Source organism: Symphalangus syndactylus, chromosome 18 (assembly GCF_028878055.3).
Source record: "Symphalangus syndactylus isolate Jambi chromosome 18, NHGRI_mSymSyn1-v2.1_pri, whole genome shotgun sequence".
In the NCBI taxonomy this organism is placed as follows: domain Eukaryota; kingdom Metazoa; phylum Chordata; class Mammalia; order Primates; family Hylobatidae; genus Symphalangus; species Symphalangus syndactylus.
Window position 1 is genome coordinate 64,093,096 of NC_072440.2, and position 21,788 is coordinate 64,114,883.

At 49.5% G+C, this 21,788-nt stretch overlaps 2 protein-coding genes and 1 non-coding gene across 5 annotated transcripts in view; 1 reads left to right on the plus strand and 2 right to left on the minus strand.

Annotated features, from left to right (window-relative positions):
* The window catches only part of GNAZ (G protein subunit alpha z), a 54,404-nt gene extending 51,843 nt beyond the window's left edge, over positions 1-2,561 (plus strand). Inside the window, exon 3 of the mRNA XM_055251712.2 lies at positions 626-2,561. Within this exon, the coding sequence (XP_055107687.1) occupies positions 626-970 (345 nt within the window). The 3' untranslated portion in view covers positions 971-2,561. The remainder of the gene's footprint in view (positions 1-625) is intronic.
* The window catches only part of RSPH14 (radial spoke head 14 homolog), an 84,612-nt gene that overhangs the window by 62,779 nt on the left and 45 nt on the right, over positions 1-21,788 (minus strand). Inside the window, exons 1-5 of one of the 3 annotated variants that reach the window (XM_063623453.1) lie at positions 18,944-19,062; positions 18,683-18,814; positions 17,213-17,463; positions 15,831-15,933; positions 11,208-11,326 (exon numbers count right to left, since the gene is read on the minus strand). In XM_063623453.1, the coding sequence (XP_063479523.1) occupies positions 11,208-11,326; positions 15,831-15,933; positions 17,213-17,463; positions 18,683-18,814; positions 18,944-19,014 (676 nt within the window). In that variant the 5' untranslated portion in view covers positions 19,015-19,062. Of the gene's footprint in view, positions 1-11,207; positions 11,327-15,830; positions 15,934-17,212; positions 17,464-18,682; positions 18,815-18,943; positions 19,063-21,788 lie in introns of those variants that run through there. The other 2 variants (XM_055251716.2, XM_055251715.2) reach the window with 2 other exon arrangements.
* LOC129468690 (U7 small nuclear RNA) lies at positions 14,802-14,861 on the minus strand. The gene has a single exon (XR_008652769.1). It is a non-coding gene; the product is annotated as a U7 small nuclear RNA (small nuclear RNA).

The window sequence follows — 21,788 nt, forward strand, 5'->3', positions numbered from 1 at the left end:
GGAGGAGCCTGGCCCCTGGCTGATGTTTCCTTCCCAGCTCTCGAGAACTGGAGACTTTGGTTACAGAAGTGAAGGCTGCTCCCTCACAGACTTCCTAGTGTCCGATGGTACCACACGGAAGGATTGGAGTTTTGAAGGACTGGGCCAGAACCCAGATAGGGCACAAGGCTGCCAGCGCCTGCATGGGGGGAGCTGTGATGTGACAGGGGCTCCTGTAGAAGATGGCCTTCCTTGTACAGGTGTGGGGCAGCCCGTGGATGGGCAGTGGGAAGACTGGGGGGTCCTCAGATCTGGAGGTGCCCAGCGGTTTAGGAGGCTGTGCTTGGCACAGCTGTAGCCTCAAAGCTATATGTTGAGATCACTGGCACCCAGAGGAGAGACCCAAAAGGGGCAAGAGAACATCTTCCAAGCACTTGCCACAGGCAAGGAGGGTGGTGCCGGCTATTTCCGTGGGAGGTGAGTGAAGACATTTAACCTGGGCTTCCCCAGCAGAAGGAGGTGCTGTTGCAGGGACCAGCCTTGGGCTGGAGACCCTAGCAAGGGCTTCCTCCGGCAGGGCTGCAGGTCTAGGGTCTGTCTCTGCCTGCTGCGGACCTGATTAACGCCAGTACTTTCCTTTCCCCAGAGTCGGATGGCAGAGAGCTTGCGCCTCTTTGACTCCATCTGCAACAACAACTGGTTCATCAACACTTCACTCATCCTCTTCCTGAACAAGAAGGACCTGCTGGCAGAGAAGATCCGCCGCATCCCGCTCACCATCTGCTTCCCCGAGTACAAGGGCCAGAACACGTATGAGGAGGCTGCCGTCTACATCCAGCGGCAGTTCGAAGACCTGAACCGCAACAAGGAGACCAAGGAGATCTACTCCCACTTCACCTGCGCCACCGACACCAGTAACATCCAGTTTGTCTTTGACGCAGTGACAGACGTCATCATACAGAACAATCTCAAGTACATTGGCCTTTGCTGAGGAGCCGGGCCCGGGCCCGCCTGCCTATGGTGAAACCCACGGGGTGTCATGCCCCAACGCGTGCTAGAGAGGCCCAATCCAAGGGCAGAAAACAGGGGGCCTAAAGAATGTCCCCCACCCCTTGGCCTCTTCCTCCTTGGCCCCACATTTCTGCAAACATAAATATTTATGGATAGATTGCTAGGTAGATAGACACACACACATGCACACACACACATCTGGAGATGGCAAAATCCTCTAAAATGTCAAGGTCTCTTGAAGACTTGAGAAGCTGTCACAAGGTCACTACAAGCCCATCCTGCCCCTTCACTTTGCCTTCCTGAGTTGGCCCCACTCCACTTGGGGGTCTGCATTGGATTGTTAGGGATGGGCAGCAGGGCTGAGGTGAGGTAGGCCAACTGCACCCCTGTCGCCTGGAGGAGGGCCAGCTCACTGCCCGAGCTCTGGCCTAGGGACCTTGCCGCTGACCAAGAGGGAGGACCAGTGCAGGGTCTGTGCACCTTCCCTGCTGGCCTGCACACAGCTGCTCAGCACCACTTTCATTCTGGACCCGGGACCTTAGGGAGCTGGGTGACAGCACTAACCAGACCTCCAGCCACTCACAGCTCTTTTTAAAAAACAGCTTCAAAATATGCAGCAAAAACCAATACAACAAAACGAGTGGCACGATTTATTTCAAACTAGGCCAGCTGGGATTCCAGCTTTTCTTCTACTAGTCTGATGTTTTATAAATCAAAACCTAGTTTTCCTTCTCTGACATTCTTTTTTGTTTTTTGGGTTTTTTTGGCCAAATCTTGTGGTGTTTCGCAGAAAAAAAAATCCAGAAAATTTCAAATGCAGTTGAGTATTCTTTTTTAAATGCAGATTTTCAAAACATATTTTTTTTCAGGTGGTCTTTTTTGTGTCTGGCTTGCTGAGTGTAAAAGTTGTTATCTGGACGATTCTGTCTCTCTGCTCCAGAGAAATTTCGGAGTGAGTGGCAGTCCTGTGCCAGCCTCGCGGGACACGTGTTGTACATAAGCCTCTGCAGTGTCCTCTTGTTAATGGTGGGGTTTTCTGCTTTGTTTTTATTTAAGACAATAAACACGACGTATTTAAAGAAGGTTCTTTCACCTGGGAGCAAATGAACAATAGCTAAGTGTCTTGGTATTTAAAGAGTAAATTATTTGTGGCTTTGCTGAGTGAAGGAAGGGGAGCAAGGGGTGGCGCCCCTGGTCCCGGCATGCCCCGCGCCTGAGACTGGCTGGAAATGCTCTGACTCCTGTGAAGGCACAGCCAGCGTTGTGGCCTGAGGGAGGCCCTGCTGGGACCCTGATCTAGGCCTTCCTGTCCCAGGGCCTATGGGCAACTGCGTTGAAAGGACGTTCGCCAAGGGCCATGTGTAAATACGAACTGCGCCACAGAGAGGAGAGGCACTGCCGGAGCCCTTGCCAGATCTCCCTCCCTCTCTCCATGCAGCAGCTGTGTGTCCGAGGTCAGTGTGCAGAATCACAGCCAAGGACGTGAAGAGATGTACGGGGGAAAGAGAAGCTGGTGATTGGATGAAAGTCAAAGGTTGTCTACTTTAAGAAAATAAAATACCCTGAATGGAGCCCAGCATTGTCCATGTGTGCTGTGTGTGTAGCTGACCTGTGGCTGGACTTGGTGCCATCTGGGAGGTTAGCCGGAGACACCTCCATTCTGAGGTCCCATATTCCAAACCCCACCCCTATACCTCCACACATTTAGGTAGAGTCATTTTGCAATGAACATCAAGAATAAACATCACGAGAGGAAAGAAACTGCAAAGAGGGGAAACCTGCCAGGTCCATGCAGTCCTGGTGTGGAGGTTTGGGGGTGATGATGACTCCTGCCCCTCCCGCTGCCCCCAAGACCCCACCCAACACTGACCCAGGCTGTGCCATACCCTGGACCCCTCCCACCATGTGGACACCTCGGCCAAGGTCAGAGGCCTCCTGCAGAGTGGAAGAGGTGCCCTGAGGGCCTGGAGGGTGACTGTGCCCCCAGTAGTGTAGGGCAAACCTTGTAGGGTTTTGGGGAGGAGGGGTCCCTGAGCATGCAATGCTCGCTGACTGGCTTGTGTGGTTAGAGGTATCTGGATATAGTGGAAAAGTGCCGATCAGAAGTCAACGGAATGCATTCACTGAGGGCCTGCTGTGAACCAGCCATGGAGCTGGGCTCCTTACTAATGATTTTATGTAACACCCCACCTCGGCAGGTTGCCAGAGGTGCCCATTTTACAGATGAGGAAAGGTGCCTGAGGTCAGGGCAGTCAAGCCAGGATTCACCAGGCCAGGGAGCTGTTGCTCCCCCTGGAGGAGCAGAGATGCTCATCTTTCCTGCTGCTGGAGTCCTCGCCTGGCTCGGCACCTGCACAGGATGGAAGCCTACAGGGAGCAGCACAGAACCACCCTGCAGCCTCCTCCTCAAAGCAGGACCTCAAGCAAAGTGGGGGGTCGGCAGGCACACACATGCATGCATGCACACAAGCACATGCACACATGCGCAGATACGCACGCAGCCCTGGCGCTGTCACCACCCCATCCCTACTCCTAAGCCCACGCAGGGACTCCCTTCACACCTTCCTACGTCACCAAACAGCCAGAACCCAGAGGGGCTTTTGTTTCTGAAGAAATAACGTGTGACTTAAAATCGTTGAGACTTATTTTGTGCTTTTAATGCCAACTGTGAAAAGAGCAGTAATTTCGCCGTGAGCATCTTTAATCTAAAAATACATGGCTAAAGGGAGAAAGGGATTAAACCTCCCTTCCTAATGTGTGCAAAGATCAGAGGAGGCCTTCCCTGGAGGGTGGTTTCTCCCGGTTCCCAGAACCTAGTCAGGAGTCTCCAGTTCCCCCACAGGCTGCAGAGAAACCTCAGGCGCAGTCGACCTCTCCGGCTCCGTCCTCCCCTGCAGTTCACCTGCACTGGTTCTCCTCCTGAGCCTGCCTTGTTCCGCTCTCGCCCCCAATGATCCCTTTGCCTGGCATGTCCTTCCCCATCCTCACAGCTCAAAGTCACCTGGGCGGCTTCTTGGAAGTCTCCTCCTTCCCCGCATTCCATCTGCCAGGGCTCCATTGTCAAGTGGGAAGGGGTGTTGGAAACTCCATTGAGCAGCTCAAGGCCAGCACCTCTGACCCACCTCATTCCTCCAAACAATGCCCCACAGAGAAGGCGCATGCTGAGCTGGGAGGGTCCAGGAGTCTTAGCCAAGGGGAGGTAAGCACCAGGACTCACCAAGGCAGCTGGTGAGAGGAGGCTAGAGCAGGTGGCAGGGTGCCTGAAGGGGAGGACCTGGGGACGGCTGGGCCAGCCCTGCCCACTGCAGGTGACTAATCCCGCCTTGTCCTACTTCACGCAGCCCCAGCCTCCTTTCCCAGGACCCACCATCATGTGGCTCCCTGTGGGATATTGCCATCCTCACCTACAGCCCATCTGGTCACCCTGGTGGTGCAATGGGTCAACAACAGTGGTCATGATAATCCCAGCTCTCCTCAGTGACTGCTCACTGGGGGACACAGTCATGGGAAGCCAAGATGCTTGATTCCATTCTACAGAAGTGGAAGCAGAGACCAGGAGAGGCGATGACTTACTAGCATCACACAATGTGACCCCACCAGGCCAGGACCTGAGGGGCTTTACTCTGTCCACATTCCCCAGATCCCCACAGTGGCCACAGGCCCTGGCACCCTACTTCCAACATCAGCCGTCCAGAACAAATGGTCCATCTGGCTCAGCGGACAGTGCCAGGAAGGGCTGCACTGCACCATGAGGACTTGAGGCAACGCTGAGGCTAGACCTCGCCCTGGACACTCACCTCACCCAGATGAGCCTGACGAGAGGGGGAGGCCTGACCGGCCGGGAACCAAGAGGCCAGAGTGTCCTTATCGGTGACCATCATTCCTGGTAAGTCCAGAAATGGGGTACAACTACCCACCAAAGACTGTCAGGCCGAGGATGTGCCTGGGGTTCTGGTGCACCCCACCCTGAGGTCAAGCAAGACAGAAAAGGGCCTGCTCCTCTAGGGCAGCTGGCCTCCACCCCTCACCCTGTGGCATCAAGGGCAGGAGGAGGAGGGGGCTGCTCTGGGTCCATCAAAGGAAGCTGGGTGTCCACGGGTGGCTGCTGAAGAGGGACAGGGTGCAGTGGTGGCCCACCCAAGGCCACTAGCCTGGAATGAGACATACCACTCACTGCAGTGGGAGCACCTACTTTGCTTCTCCAGCAGCCTACGTACCTGGGGTTCAGATGAGATTGGGTGCATTCTGGGTGGTATAGCTGTAGACCCCCAGATTTCTCCCTAGCCTAGATGCTATGACTCCAGGGATGTCCCCTGCACCCCCAAATGACTTGGATCAAACTGCATCCAGACATTTCACCCGCAGCACCCTCCTCTTCCCAAGCCCAGTTCTGCTCCTTTCCGAGGTCAAAGAGCCAATTTCCAGAGGCAGGGCCCAGGCACATCCTTGCTGCCTCCCTCCTCCTCCCAGGCTGGTGCTCTCCCCCGGCTGGGAGGGTCATCCGTCTCCACCACCCCCAGGCTGCACACGTGTGCAGTCAGGGTCAGAACAGGCCCCATCGTGCTGCTGCTAAAGCTGGGCTGGGGTCTCAGAGCCTGGCACAAGGAGAGGGTGGCTGGAGGCAGGGCCAGAACAGACTCACAAGTGTGCCCAGTCAGGACCAGTGGGATGGTAGAGGGATACTTCTGGGGGACCCTGAGCTGTTCAACTGCACCCCAAAATCTGGTTAGAGAAGAATTGTCAATTTCAGCCACAGAAGTCTCTCTCTCACAAAATGAGACCTGTTTTCTCATGGGGTTCTACTCCATTCCTGGACTTAGCAGGAATGATGGTCACACTCTGGCCTCTTGGTTCCTGGCCTGCCAGGCCTCCCCCTCTCGTCGGACTGGGGAGCAGAAGCAGACCCTGTGCGTCACTCAGGGCCCAGCTGGCAGGGAGCCTGGGCTGGCAGCTTGTGTGTGGCATCTGTCTCTACAATCCTAGTTTCTCCTCTCCTGACACGGCACCACCACGGGGCATGATAAGCTAGCCTGGAAGGAACTTACAGGAATGCGGAGCCACCACTACGTGTGGCTGAGCGCAGCAGCTTGGGCCCAGGGCCCCTGCAGGGCCAGGGCCCACCTGGGACAATCCTCAGTCCTGGGGTGCCCCCTCCTGGTTATTCTGGGAAATCATGCAAGTCAGACCTGGCCAGAGCAAGGATTCTGAAACCACTCTCCCACACACACCCATGACACAGAGGAAGAAACTGAGGCACAGTGGCCAGAACAAAGCAGGGGCCCAACACATACTGTCAAATGAATGAAGGAATGAGCAAGCAGGTAAGTGAACTGTAGCAAGAAGACAACCAGCAATTGATCCTTTAAAGTATGACATAAAACCTACTAAACAGCCAGTATTTGTTGAGCACTACCCACATGCCAGGCACCCTGCCAGGTGCAGAGGGTACCATGGTGAAAATGGCCTTCCAGTGTGGCCACTGATAGGAAACCATACCAATGGCCACCAGCATTCACTGGGAGCCAGCTAAGCCCTGCTCAGAGACTGTCCCAGCTAGGACACACAGGTGACATCCACGCTCCCACAGGTGATGGTACTGCCCAAGGTCACACGCTGGTAAGAACAGAGCCACTGAAATAGATGCCCTCGCCACCCCCCAGGTCCCCCACTTGGAGGCCCATGAAGGACACCACCTGGGGCACAGTCACACTCGCTAATCCAGAGGCCACGGCACTCAGTGTACCCCCAGAACAGATCTCCTGGGCATCCGCCACATTGTCTCCTTCTCTTCCTCCCTCTGCTCATTGTCCAACTGTCCCCTGCATAGCCAGTGTCCCAGGCCTCCCTTCTGGGCCCCTCACAGGTCATGAGCAGTACTCAGTAAACCCTGCGATGAAGGGCCCAGGCTCCCCACCCTGACCCTCACTGAGGATTCTGTTCGTGAGCTTGTCAGTACCACAGTCCCGTACTCCTAATGGCGCACCCAGTGTTTGTGGACTGCAGAAAAAGACAAGAGGAGGAGATGGGGAAAAGCAAACTCGTACATTTTAGAAGAAAATATGGCAGAATATCTTCATGAGTCAGGGTAAAGAAAGATTATCTTACATGGCACTCAAAAAAACACAAAGCCCAGAGGAAAAAAAAATCATGAAATTGACTACATTATTCAAATGAAAAACTGCTAAGGCTGGGAGCGGTGGCTCATGCCTGTAATCCCAGCACTTTGGGAGCCCGAGGTGCGAGGATCATGAGGTCAGGAGTTCAAGACCAGCTTGGCCAACATAGTGAAACCCCATCTCTACTAAAAATACAAAAATTAGCTGGGCATGGTGGCGCATGCCTGTAGTCCCAGCTACTCGGGAGGCTGAGGCAGGAGAATCACTTGAACCTGGGAGGTGGAGTTTGCAGTGAGCTGAGATCATGCCACTGCAGTACAGCCTGGGTGACAGAGTGAGACTCCATCTCAGAAAAGAAGGAAGGAAGGAAGGAAGGAAGAAAGAAAGAGAGAGGAAGAAAGAGAAAGAGACAAAGAGAGAAAGAGAAAGAAAGAAAATGAAAGAAAGAAAGAAAGGGAAAGAAAGGGAGAGAAAGAAAGAAAGGGAGAAAAAGAAAGGAAAGAGAAAGAAAGAAAGAAAGAAAGAAAGAAAGAAAGAAAGAAAGAAAGAAAGAAAGAGAAAGAAAGAAAGAAAGAAAGAAAGAAAGAAAGAAAGAAAGAAAGAAAGAAAGAAAGAAAGAAAGAAAGAAAGGCTGCTGCACCAGTGAATCAACAAAGGCACAGTGAGAAGCCCAGAAAACAGCCTGGTTTGAAATGATATTTGCAATGTAGGTAACCGACAATGGGTTGGAGTCCAGGATAAATTACACACTCCTTCAAATCAATAAGAAATGGAAAAACAACTCGGCAACAGAATGAACACACTCTCTCCAGAGGCACTGGGCAGGAGAGGAATCTGAGGAGGTGTCAGGCAGAGGGAAGATGTTTCCTCTCACCAGGACAGGGACAGTAAAGCCATATCACAGTGAAACACCATAGCACATCCATCAGGCTGGGATATGCCCCAGGCTCTCTGGAGGCCAGAGGCTGGGCTAGAAGCAGTTGCAATATCCAGCAACGCTGAAGGCAAACACACATTCTCCCTGGCCCAGCGATGCCCTCCCTGGCAGAGGCTCTAGGGGACTCTTCTTCCAGGGTACCAGGAAGCCCTGGGCAGCAACAGCCACGGCACAGTCCTTCTGCAGTACAGGAGTACAAACAACCAACAAGCCTGCCAGCCTGGGATGGGTGAGTGTATCGTGATACATTCAAACACCAGAACAGTGTGCAGTGATGGAAATGAATGAAATACAGCCAGTGGCGCAACATGGATTCATCTCAAAATTTCTATAAATCTCTAATGTTATTTAGGTTTTTTAAGGTTTTGGAAGTAGTAGAGGGATACATACAGCAAGATCCACTTACATAGTTTTAAAACATGCAAAGCAAGATTATATATAGTCCGTATGTAATTACATCTGTGGTAAAATATAAAGATATGCATTTTGGGGACATAGTCCCCAGATTATTGGTGGCTCAAGGAAAGGCAGGAGGAAGAGTGCTCTGGGTGGGGGGAGGTTCACAGGGTGCTTGGACTGTACCTATGATTTCTTCAAATAAAAATTTCAAGCAAGTATAAAATATGGATGTAGAATGTAAAGATTTGGCAAAGCTGGCTGGTGGTATCCAATGTTCCTTATCACCATCTCTGTACTTCTCTGAATGCTTTAAATAGGTCACAGTCATTGTAAGAGGACTGGTTGAGAGCAGCAAGTCCCCTCTCTCCACACTCCAAGAATGAGGGGACAAGACCTTCGCTTATTCCTCAGGTTCCTGCATAGTGAGCACAGGGCATTAATTTAGCTCAACCCAGCACTGGTCCCCTGTGGATCACCCTAACACCCCAGGGGCTCTCAACCCTGGGGCACACATGACTGTCATTCAAGGTGCATTTTCAGAAATATGTGTGCAGGGTCCCACCCCCAGAGACTGATCCTGGTGGCCTGGGAGAGGACCAGGGGCATGGTGGTGTTTTTAAAAAACCACAGGCCTAGCGTGCTCAACTCCCAGCCCAGATCAGCTGGAAGAAGATGTGCTTCAGGGGCCAAGCAACAATCCTAAACCCTCACGGGCTCCGCTCTGTTGGGCCTGCCTATCTGCACCTCATCCCGTAGTCATTTCTCTCTGAGCCTTAACCCAGGGAATGCTCACACCTGGCCTTGAATGTTTGCACTCCGTCCTTGGGCAGGACGCTGAGCTATACACCAGGCCAGCGTTTTCACTTCAACCTCATTTCTGGCCTCTGAGGCAGGTACTTTAGACATGGGAAATAACCTGTCCAGGGCACACAGGGAGTGAGGGGAAGGGCAGAGGGAATCCAGGTTCATCTGACTCCTGAGCTACAACATCTGTTTGTCCACCTTGAGCTAAGGTATCCCCTTCAAGGCCTCCTATCATGGCCCTTGAAATGATTCTCTCGTCTAAAAATACTCATTGCATCATGCGACCGGGCAGGTATCAATCTGCCATAAATCTTAACTCTTGAGCTGTGGTATTGGGTAGCTGTTACCCCGGATTCCCCATCTAGTCAGCAGGGCCAGTGGGACAGAAACTGTATGCAACATTGCCTTTGGGACAAGCCTTCTTTATCCCTTAAATGTGTGCTATGGCATTTCACAAAAGAAAACATTTACAGGACATCCCCTTTTAATCATCAGGGAAATATAAATTAAAGCCAAAATGAGATACTACTACACACCCACCAAAATGGCTAAAATAAAAAGACATAAAAAATCTACGATTGATGAGGATGTAAATCACCTGGAACTCTCATATACTGCTAGTGGAAGTATAAATTGGTACAAATATTTTATTTATTTTTTTTTAGAGACAGGATCTTGCTATGTTGCTCAGGCTGGAGTGCAGTGGTTATTCATAGGTGCAGTCCCATTTCTGATCAGCACAGGAGTTTTGACCTGCTTTGTTTCTGATCTGGGCTGGTTCACCCCTCCTTAGGCAACCTGGTGGTCCCCCCATCTCAGGAGGTCACCATATTGATGCCAAACACTGTGGACACCCGACTGGCATAGGGCACTACAGCCTAGAACTCCTAGGCTCAAGCAATACACCTGCTTTAGCCTCTTGGGTAGCTGGGACATGGCATGTGCAGATGCAAATATTTTACAAAACCACTGGGTAGTACCTTCTAAAAGCTGAACGTAATCTTACCCAGGCCAGCCATTCTCTTCTTAAGTATGTTTCAAAATAAATGCATATACATGTCCATCAAAAGACATTTATAAGAGTGTTTACAGCCACTCTATTCTTGGTAGCCATAAGCTAGAAACAATTCAGATGTCCATTGGAATGGGTAAGTAAACTGTTGTATACTCACATAGTGTAAATACTCCAGCATAAACCAGCAAAAATCAGCAATACACCCCACATGTAAATCTCAGAAATAAAATGTTAAGCAAAAGTAGCTACAAGCAAGATATTATAAGCTGGATGTTTCCATTTATGTAAAGTTTTAAAAGGGGCATCATCTATGGTCTTATAAATCGAAGATACCGTTTATCATTGGTAAAGGTAATACCCAGTATGGGCATGTGGGAGGTTTCTGGAGAGGTGGTAAATACTCTACATGTCTTGACTGGGGTGGCAGTTACACCACATGTTCACTCAGAACAATTTGACCAAATGTTCGTTTAGGATATGTGCTTTTCTTTTTTCTTTTTCTTTTCTTTTTTTTTTTTTTTTTGTCTTAAGACAGAGTCTCGCACTGTCGTCTGGGCTAGAGTGCAATGGTGCAATCTTGGCTCACTGCAACCTCCGCCTCCTGGGTTCAAGCGATTCTTCTGCCTCAGCCTCCTGAGTAGCTGGGATTACAGGCGCATACCACCACGCCCAGCTAATTTTTGTATTTTTAGTAGAGACAGGGTTTCACCATATTGGCCAGGCTGGTGTCGAACTCCTGACCTCGTGATCTGCCTGCCTCGGCCTCCCAAAGTGCTGGGATTACAGGTGTAAGCCATCACGCCCAGCGGATATGTGCTTTTCTAATATGTACGTTGTAATTTAATAAAAAGTTGACAATCTACACCCTGGTACATATGTGACCTGGAGAGGACACCGACGGACAACTTGAATGCCCGGCAGATCTGTGTGCAGGACGCGAGCCTACCTCTGGGCACCTGGACCAGCTGCATGTATGCCTTGTACAGGTTCCCCCGGCAGACTGGGCTGGGGTCATTCAGCAGGAAGGACAGGGCAAGGACGATGTCGTGCTCTAGAAAGGCGTATCTAGGGAAGGAAAGGTGGACAGTGACATAAGTGAGACCATGCCCTGAGAGGCTCAAATTAGAAGAGTCAGGGTCCCTGCTGGAGTCTGATCCATGCTATCTGGGGTAGACCACATTCCTCTGGCTTTGTGGGAGCAGACAAAGGCTACAGGTGCATGATCCATCTCACCTGAACCTCCAGGGGAGTGAGCTCAGCAGGCCCAGCCCACCTTGGCCCCTTGTTCTTCTGGTCTCCCTTGCCTCCACATCTATGTACACCAGTTATGCTTGTTGTTATCATTACATAAGCTCAGTAAATATTAGGCAAGCCAATTAGATGAGAAGAGGATTTTCTTTTTCAAATTTTCTTATGAGAAAAAGTTGAATGCTTTGGAAGGACTCAAAATTGAGCCCCCACCCCCAACCAAAAAAAAATGAGATGACTGGCTGGGCGCAGTGGCTCACACTTGTAATCCCAGCACCTTAGGAGACCTAGGCAGACAGATGACTTGAGGTCAGGAGTTCGAGACCAGCCTGGCCAACATGGCAAAACCCCATCTCTACTAGAAATATAAAAAATCAGCCAGGCTTGGTAGCACATGCCTGTAATCCCAGCTACTCAGAAGGCTGAGGCACAAGATCACTTGTGCCCAGGAAGCAGAGGTTGCAGTGAGCTGCGACTGCACCACTGCCCTCCAGCCTGGGTGACAGAATGAGACTGTCTCAAAAAAGACAAAAAAGGAGATGATTGTAAAAGACTCTAGATGGCTCACACCTAATCCCAGTGCTTTGGGAGACTAAGGTGGTAGAATCACTTGGGCCAGGAGTTCAAGACCAGCCTGGGCAACATGGTGAGACCCAGTCCCTACTAAAATGTTAAAAGTTAGCCAGGCATGGTGGTGTGTGCCTGTGTTCCCAGCTACTCAGTAGGCTAAGGTGGGAGGATCATTTGAGCCTAGGAGTTTAAGGCTGCAGTGAGCTAGGATCATGCCACTAAACTCCAGCATGGATGACAGAGCTAGACCTTGTCTCTTAAAAAATAAAAAGATTCTAGGCCAGGCGCAGTGGCTCACGCCTGTAATCCCAGCACTTTGGAAGGCCAAGGCGGGCGGATCACTAGTTAAGGAGATCGAGACCATCCTGGCTAACACAGTGAAACACCGTCTGTACTAAAAATACAAAAAAAAAAAAAAAAAAAAAAAAAAAAAAAAAAAAATTGGCCGGGTGTGGTGGCGGGCGCCTGTAGTCCAGCTACTCTGGAGGCTAAGGCAGGAGAATGGCATGAACCTGGGAGGCGGAGCTTGCAGTGAGCCAAGATCATGCAACTGCACTCCAGCCTGGGTGACAGAGCGAGACTCTGTCTCAAATAAGTAAATAAATAAATAAAAATAAATAAATAAAAAGAGTCTAGAAGGGTTTTGCATACAGGTTATTTCATTAATGTCTTTGAGTTCTTGCTCTACTTTAAAGAAACCAAAGCTGCAAATCAGATGATGTTATGAGTATGGTTTAAGCAAAAAAAAGTATGATAGGAAACACCAACCAGTGGTCTCATATCCAACAAAAAGCCTGGGTCCCACGTGGGGATTGGTGAATGCCTTATCATTTGTGTTTTGGGTTAAAATGAACCATTTAAAGGAAACCATTTCTTCGGTTCCTTGCTTTGTAATCATTTCTTTTGATTAACCAACTGACTGCTGGGCCTGAATGCATCTGAAAGAGGCCTTCTGAGGTCACGTCTCTGAGGGCTGGGTTCAGGAATGAATGAGAATGCATGTGCAAACCCCTCAGCCAAGTGCCCACAGGACGTGCCCAACCAGCTGTGGTATTTATTATAAATAAAATAATAAATACCACTGCAGCATTTATGATAAATAAATGCCACTTTTTATTATATAATTATAATAAATATTTATTATTAATTATATATGGATATATTATAATATATAATATATAATATAATATATTAATATATAATAAAATATATAATATATTTATATATAATATTATAAAATATATTATATTTAATATTATAAAATATATTTATTATGATAAATAAATATAATTTATTATAAATAAAAATAAATAAATAAATGAAATAAATTTTATTTATTTTATTTACACTTATGATGTGTTTTGAATCATCTGGAAGAAGAAAGTCACCGTGGGACACACAAGTTGCAGGGGTCTTCCCTGACTGCGGGGGCCTCTTGGTCAGTGCCTAGTCACCCACTCCATGTCTCTCATGCTTTGATAGTCAGTTGTGTTTGCCTGTGTGCCTCCTCACCAGAGGCAAGCAAGAGGGCAGGGAACAGGCTGCCAGGAAGCTCTCTTGTCAGTGGGATGTCATGCAAATTAACTCCTCAAGGTGACAAGATGCCAAGCCCAGGCTGCTATCCTCATTCCCCCCTCCTGTCACTACTTCTGTGGGTAGAACAGGCAGAAGAGTTTCAACCTGGGCAGTTCAGGGCAGCTACTTAGAGCTTGATGGGCTCTGAAAGCTATTGACATTGGTTATAAGATCACCACTGACCTCAGGGGAAATTTAGAAGTTGGCCACATTTCTGAGAACGCTGAAGGAGTGCATGGGCCAGGCTGTTATCAGGTCCTTGGTCAGGGATGGTCACTTCACCACGTCTTCCTGCCTTGCTAATGTGGGCACAGCCAGGACCCCTGGCTTAGGCACTCTAGGTGCTGCTAAACAAATCCTGATTACCATTCATTATAAGTAGGTTGATGCAAAAGTAATTGCGGTTTTTACCACTACTTTTAATTGCAAAACCGCAATTACTTTTGCACTAACCTGATAATTGCTCAGGCCTCAGGGACCTGTCCTCTCAGCATCTGCCCCCCTCACTGGGGATTACTACCTAATGTCCATATCAGGTCCAGAAAAGTAGGGGGAAAAAAACAGCAGGAAAGGTGACTTGACTCCTGTGTGCCCCTAACCTTTTAAAGCACCTTGCCTGGGTCATCTAAGATCTGCAGAGTGAGGCTGGGATTAGGAGTGCTGCCCAGATCACAGAGCAGGAAAGAGTGGGCCCCCCAAAAGGCTGGGGCTTGTGCCCCGACTTCACCGGTCTGTCTGCAGTGCCGGCCTGCCCTTCTTGGTACAAAGCATGTGAAAAAGGGTGCTAGCCATGGCACCACCTCCACACACACACACACACACACACACGGTTCACACAGGGCCAGAGCTGCACACAGCATCAGCCACCAAGGCAGCGAGAGCTTGGGGACTGGCAGGGCTGAGTGACGTTGGGTTTTATGAGATGCCGTGGCACTCCTGAACCGATTTGAAGCCTCTCTGAATGGCTACCTGTTTACACCAAACATCCCCCAAGGCAGTCAGCACCTTGCCTTTCTTGTCTTTTCTTCTGGGCCTGTGCACACTGGGCAGTGGCCCCCTTTATCCAAAAGACCTGGGCCAGGGCTTGGGGGTGTTTGTGATGTGGGGTTCTGTTTTTTTTGGGGGGTGGGGATGGGGGCTGGTGGGGAGAGGTTCCAGTGGAAACCAGAAAACCTGCTAGACAAATTCTAAAAGAGCTGTAACACTGGGGTTTTGTTTCTAATACAAAGTAAAACTACTGATTGCTGGTCAAGAGGGTGAGCCGAACTGATGTGGGAAAGCACCTCCAACCACCCTCACGCTGTTGCCCCAACACCTAACTAAAATACTCTATAAAATCTTTTTTAAGTATAAAAAGTGAAGCTGTGCTTACACAGGAAAAGGACACTTCCAGGTGCCAGAAACCAAGAACCCGGCCATCATGAACAGGAAGTGAGGCCACCAGACCAGATACGCCCTTTGAGGGTGTTATTTTAACACCCTCACAGGGACAGGAGCCAAGGCCACAGGCCCTGTGGGGATCTGGGTTGGGGAACGGGGCTCTCTGTAAAAAGCTAAGAAATGGCAAAATTGTTGCAGAGGTAAGATCTGAACTTTCTTCCCACCTTGAAAGTGGGAAGCTCAGCTAGGTACGGTGGCTCACGCCTGTAATCCCAGCATTTTAGGAGGCCAAGGCAGGCAGATCACTTGAGGTCAGGAATTTGAAACCAGGCTGGCCAATGTAGTGAAACCAGTCTCTACTAAAAATACAAAAATTAGCTGAGCGTAATGACACATGCCTGTAGTCCCAGCTACTCGGGAGGCTGAGGCACAAGAATTGCTTGAACCCGGAGAGGCAGAGGCTGCAGTGAGCTGAAATCGTGCCACCATACTCCAGCCTGGGTGACAGAGTGAGAGACTGCCTCAAAAAAGAAAGGAAAGACAGAGAGAGAGCGCTCAGAGCTTGGAACTAACATAAAATAAATAAAAATCAGTCTGGAACAGAGGGCCCTATAAGATCCACACAGAGGCAACCAAAACCACCCCACAAAGAGTCCTGCTCTGGCTGAATAGAAGCCCCTCCACAAACTGGTGCTGCAGACAAAACTCCAGAGCACCCTAAGCGGCTCAAGGGCATCCACCCAGGGGAGAAGTGCGGCTGGCAAGCGCCACACTGGTTTCCAGGACAGCATCCCACCTGCCCACGCTGTGGCTCGCCGTGATGTAGAGCACCTCGGTGGTCTTTATCCGTACCATGCTGCTGCTATCCTTCAGCAAAGCTTTCAGGTTCTCCATACAGCCTACAAAAAACAAACCAACCAACCAACCCTTGAATGTTTGCCAGTCTCAGAAAGCAACTAACCCAGAAGTCAATAAGTGGGCCAGTTGGGGCAGGAATGTACCAGAGTTTCTGCTGCTTTGGTGCACTGGGGAATCATGTTGGTTAGGCAGCATTTCAGAGTCACTTGAAGAGGCTCATGTCTCATCCAACCCTCCGTGTGATTCTCCCTGCACACTTCCTACCAGTGCCTTCTCACAAAGTCTGTCATGAGGTTAAGAAAATGGCCTTTGCCATTTCTTTGACCTCAGGAGAGATATGGGGTCAAATTATAACCCTGTGTCAAACTAGTCACATGACTTTGAGTGGGTTACAACTAGGGATGCCAGATTTAGCAAATAAAAATCCAGCTTTGGCCAGGCACGGTGGCTTACGCCTGTAATCCCAGCACATTGGGAGGCCGAGGCAAGTGGATCACCTGAGGTCAGGAGTTCAAGACCAGCCTGGCCAACGTGGTGAAACCCTGTCTCTACAAAAATACAAAAGATTAACCAGGCATGATGGCAGGTGCCTGTAGATCCAGCTACTCAGGAGGCTGAGGCAGGAGAATCACTTGAACCCAAGAGGCGGAGGTTTCAGTGAGCCAAGATTGTGCCACTGCACTCCAGCCTGGGCAACAGAGTGAGACTCCATCTCAAAAAATAAATAAATATATAAATAAATACAAATCTAGCTTTATTTATTTATTGGGCAACCCTAGACTTACAATCCTTCTCTGAACCATGCTTTTCTTATCTGTGGGTTGAGAATGGACTCTCCCTTGTAGGTGGCCTTTCTGAGGATTAAGATAATCCAGGCTGGGTGTGGTGGCTCACACATATAATCCCAAAACTTTGGGGGCTGACCTGGGAGAATCAATTGAGGCCAAGAGTTCAAGAACAGCCTGGGCAACATAGCAAGATCTTGTTCATAAAAAAATAATAATAATAAATTAGTCAGGCTTGGTGGTACATGCTTGTAGTCCTAGTTACTCAGGAAGCTGAAGCAGGAGGGTCTCTTGAGCCCAAGATTTCAAGGTTACAGTGAGCTATGATTCTGCCACTGCACTCTAGTCTGGGAGATGGCAAGACCCTCCCTCAATAAATAAATATTTTTTAAAAAGAACCTGGGCACTGCACCTGTAGTGGAACTGGCCTGGAGTCAGGCTCAAACAATAGCCACCCTTATTACTGAAGTTCTACCCAGTGCCCGAAGCCATGCTAGGACCCCAGTCATGGTTACCTGTGCTGTGTCATGCTCACCTATGTTCATGGCCTTGTAGATACACTCGGGGTCATGCATGAGGTCACACAGGGCCATGAGGGCTTTCTGCCTCGTCTGGAGGTCCTCTGACTGCAGCTCCTCCTTCAACCTGGGCAGGGCCCGATGGCCATAGGCAGTGGTAATTTGGGTAGCATTGATGTTAATGGGAAGCTCCATGGAGTTCTGGGAATGGGCCATCTTTCCCCAACTACAGAGGCCTTTCCAAATGAAGCTCTGCAGTAACCACTCACTAAAAGAGACCAAAAAGCTGTCATTATTTCTATTATGATTTAAAAGCTACTTCTCATTTGATCCTCCAAACTGTGAGGGCAGGCAAATGGGTATTTTTACTTTCATTTTACAGATGAGCAAACTGAGGCTGAGAGCAATGAAGAGATTTGCTCAAAGTCCCAGTGAAGGTAAGTAGCAGCCCAAACTGCAAACTCCAGAGCCCTCCCACACAATAGTGCTTCACAGAAGAAACCACTGATACTTTCCTCTGGATCTTCAGTCAAAGGCATTAAAGGACAAAACAAACCAAAGAAGCAAACTCCAAGTTGGTCACTCTGTTTAGTGCTTACCTTGTGCCAGCAATAAGTAGTATCCAATTCAACTACCCCATAAGGAGAGGGCTGGTATTATCATATTTTACAAATGAGGAAACTGAGGTTCTGGCCAAGGAGCTTACTGGAGGCCACGAAACTGTAAGACTAGAAGCCAGTGTTCAAATCTGGGTCTAGCTCATTCACTGCCAGGAACCCATATTCAGATCCTTCTGACACATCCATGAAAAGGAATTAATGTTAAAAGGTGATTTATGGCCACACGCGGTAGCTCACGCCTGTAATCCCAGCACTTTGGGAGGCCCGAGGCAGGCAGATCACAAGGTCAAGAGATGGAGACCATCCTCGCCAACATGGTGAAACCCCATCTCTACTAAAAATACAAAAATTAGCTGGGCGTGATGGCGCGTGCCTGTAGTCCCAGCTATTCGGGAGGCTGAGGCAGGAGAATCGCTTGAATCAGGGAGGTGCAGGTTCCAGTAAGCCAAGATTGCGCCACTGCACTCCAGCCTGGCGACAAAGCAAGACTCCGTCTCAAAAAAAAAAAAAAAAGTGATTAACTTTTATTGCAGACACACACACACACACACACACACACATACTTTCAGCAACTATGGGCAGTGTAGGTTAGTAGTTAGGAACTGGCTCCAGATTCAGGCCTGGGTGACCTTGGCAAGTTACTTCCTCTATCTGTGTCTTTCTGCAGCTTCAAAGGGGAGATGATAATAGTACCTCCTTCCCTGCCTCCCAGAGTTGTCATATTAACGAATACACATAAGCCTGGCATACCAGGGCTTCAGATATGTTGGCTGTGGTTATTATTAAGGTTGTTATCATGGTTTGTAGAATGGACAGGCCCCAGGCCTGTAGGAATCTACTCCAGTAAAAGGTAAGCCAGATGCTCACGTGGGACACCAGATGACAACGGTAGAAGTGGGGGCCGGACTGGGAGGAACGTGGCCATGTTTGAGTTGAGCTCCCCTCGCAGGACCGGTGGGCGCTGGAGACAGGGGCCTGCCCTCTTCCAAGCGGCGTGGGCTGGGAGAGTCCGTCCGGAGAAGAAAGACCGTGATTTTGAGTGTGGGGACACGGCCCCGTGTGAATGGGACTGGGTGGGTCACTGGGCCCCCCTGTCCCCGGGCCCCTAGCCCACCACCGCCGCCTCACCTGCCTCCGCAGCCCTTTCTGCTTCCAGTAGCCCGCGCCAGTGGCCAACGTATTGAGTTGCCAGGCGACATCGTTGCCAGGCGACTCCAGCAGCGTCCGCGGCGCCGCAGTCTACATACTCAGCGCCCACTGCGCAGGCGCAAACAGCCCAAGGCTGCGGCCGGCTGCAAAGCGGGAACAATCATTTACAGGGTTGCTGTGGGGACCAAAGGCAGCTCAGCTTTGTTCAAAGTACAGAAGGGAAAGGAAGTGACTTATTTACGCCCTTGTCTGTACTGGGTACTTTGCATGCCTCTGATCCTCAGAGTAAATTAATAAGGTGGTAACATCTAGTTTAGGGACAAGAACCTCAGAGAAGTTCAGTCGTTTCTCCCAATTTTTTTTTTTTGACGGAGTTTCGCTCTTTCGCCCAGGCTGGAGTGCAGTGGCGCGATCTTGACTCACTGCAACCTCCGCTCCACTCCGCGCCACCCGCCCCAACCCGGGTGCAAGTGATTCTCCTGCCTAAGCCTCCCAAGTAGCTGGGATTATAGGCGCCCACCACCACACCCGGCTAATTTTTGTATTTTTAGTTGAGACAGGGTTTCGCCATGTTGGCCAGGCTGGTCTCGAACTCCTGACGTCAGATGATCCACCCGCCTCGGCCTCCCAAAATGCTGGGATTACAGGCGTGAGCCACTGCGCTCAGCCAGTTTCCCCCAAATTATACAGGCCTGATCTCAGAACTGCCTAGCCCTGCCCATGCCCCTTGCTCTGCAAGCTGACCTCCTGGTAATGACAAAAGTTAGCCCCTGCAGTGGACCCAACACACTGCTGGCCAGCGTAGCTGTTCTCAAAAGCAAGCCAGACCCAGCCACCACCTGCATAAAACCCTCCATGGCTCCCCACTATTCTCAGGGCTGAGTCCAAACTCCTAGCCTAGTGCTCAAGTTCCTGGGTGATGGCCTTCTCCAGCCATGCTAGACTCTTAACCCCTCAAATGCCACCTCGCTCCTGAAGCCTGAGCGCCCTGTAACACTAATTATTACCTCTTTATCCTTCAGGATGCAACTTGGTGAACACTTCTTCTATGAAACCTTCCTTCTCCCTGAAGGAGTGAAGTATGTGCCATCCCAAAATATGCTGGATTGGTATACTGACCATTTTGGAAACATTGGAAATATAGTGGCCTCAGAAAGGGCTAGCTGGGCCAGGTGCAGTGGCTCATACCTGTAATCCCAGCACTTTGGGAAGCTGAAGGGGGAGGGTTGCTTGAGCCCAAGAGTTTGAGGTTACAGTGAGATATGATCACACCACTGCACCCCAGCCTGGGTGACAGAGTGAGACCTCAACTCTAAAATAAATAAATAAATAAATAAATAAATATCATTAAAAAAAAGATACAAGAAAAGGCAAACAGATATGCTTCTTTCTGCATTCAGCAAGCCATAAAGATTCCTCTAGGAAGGGTACCCTCACTGTACCAGGGCAAGAAAATAGCCCTTATCATCTGAGACTAAGAATTGGGGACTGCAACGGACCTCAATAAATACACTTAACCCTGTCTTCCACTAGGTTTATGCCCCTCATATTATCTCCTAGTGAATCCCCTAGAATTTACTGCCCCTAGCCAGATCCCCTTTGTCCTGCCATTTCTTCTGAAATTTGTCATCCTTTGTCTAAAAAGTATAAAAGCATCTAGCTTTGGCCACTTCTCTAGACTTCACTCTGGTAAAGATCCCCATGCACATGTAAAACTAATAACATTTGTATGCTTTTCTCTTGCTAATCTGCCTGGTGTCAATTTGGTTTCTAGATCTAGGCAAAGAGCCCACTTAAGAGCTAAAGGAGGGTTGGGGCCAGGTGCGGTGGCTTACGCCTGTAATCCCAACACTTTGGGAAGCCAAGTTGGGAGGATCACATGAGGCCAGGAGTTCAAAACCAGCCTGGCACACATGGCAAAACCCGGTCTCTACTAAAAAAAATTAAAAAATTAGCCAAGCATGGTTGGTGCGCACCTGTGGTCCCAGCTACTCAGGAGGCTGAGGCAGGAGAATTGCTTGAGCCAGGAGGTGGAGATTGCAGTGAGCCAAGATCACGCTACTGTACTCTAGCCTGGGCGACAGAGTGAGACTCCGTCTCAAAAAAAAAAAAAGAAGAAGAGCTAAAGTAGGAGTTCAAGGTGATCTCTAGCTGCTGCCAAATCCCCAAATCCAAATTAGTCAGTGATCCCACAGCTTAATCTTCCCTTCTCCTAAATCCCATTGGCACACTCGCTTTCCCTAATTCTCTATTTACTTCTCTGCTTCCCTCAGTGGACTCCAATTTCCCTGAGGGTGGACACCATGTCCGTTCTGTTTCCTTGTCTCCCCAGTGCTAGGCATATACCAGGAAGCTTTCAGTACATGTAGGACAAATGAATGGTTAGTGGACTTGAATCAAGCTTTACAGTATAAAAGCACTTTCACCATCTCAGGTGATCCATTGAAATAGATAGTTGTGTTTATTTTATAGTTGAGTAAACTGAGGTGCGGAAGGTGGAACAACTCACCTAAGTTCACCCCCTAAGCCTCAACCTTAGCAGTGAAACTCACTAAAAGACATTAAACAGAGCCAGGTGTGGTGGCCCTTGCCTGTAGTCCCAAGGACTGAGTCCCGCCCTTGCCTGTAGTCCCAAGTCCCGCTGAGGCAGGAGGATTCCTTGAGCCTCGGAGTTCGAGTCCAGCCTGGGCAACATAGCAAGACTCCATCTCTTAAAAAAAAAAAGTTATCAAACATCAGCCTCCAGCACACTTAGCTTTGAATTGAAGATGACTGAGTTAGATCGAAACTAGTTCAGAGGAAATCACTGACTCAGGTCAGCTTT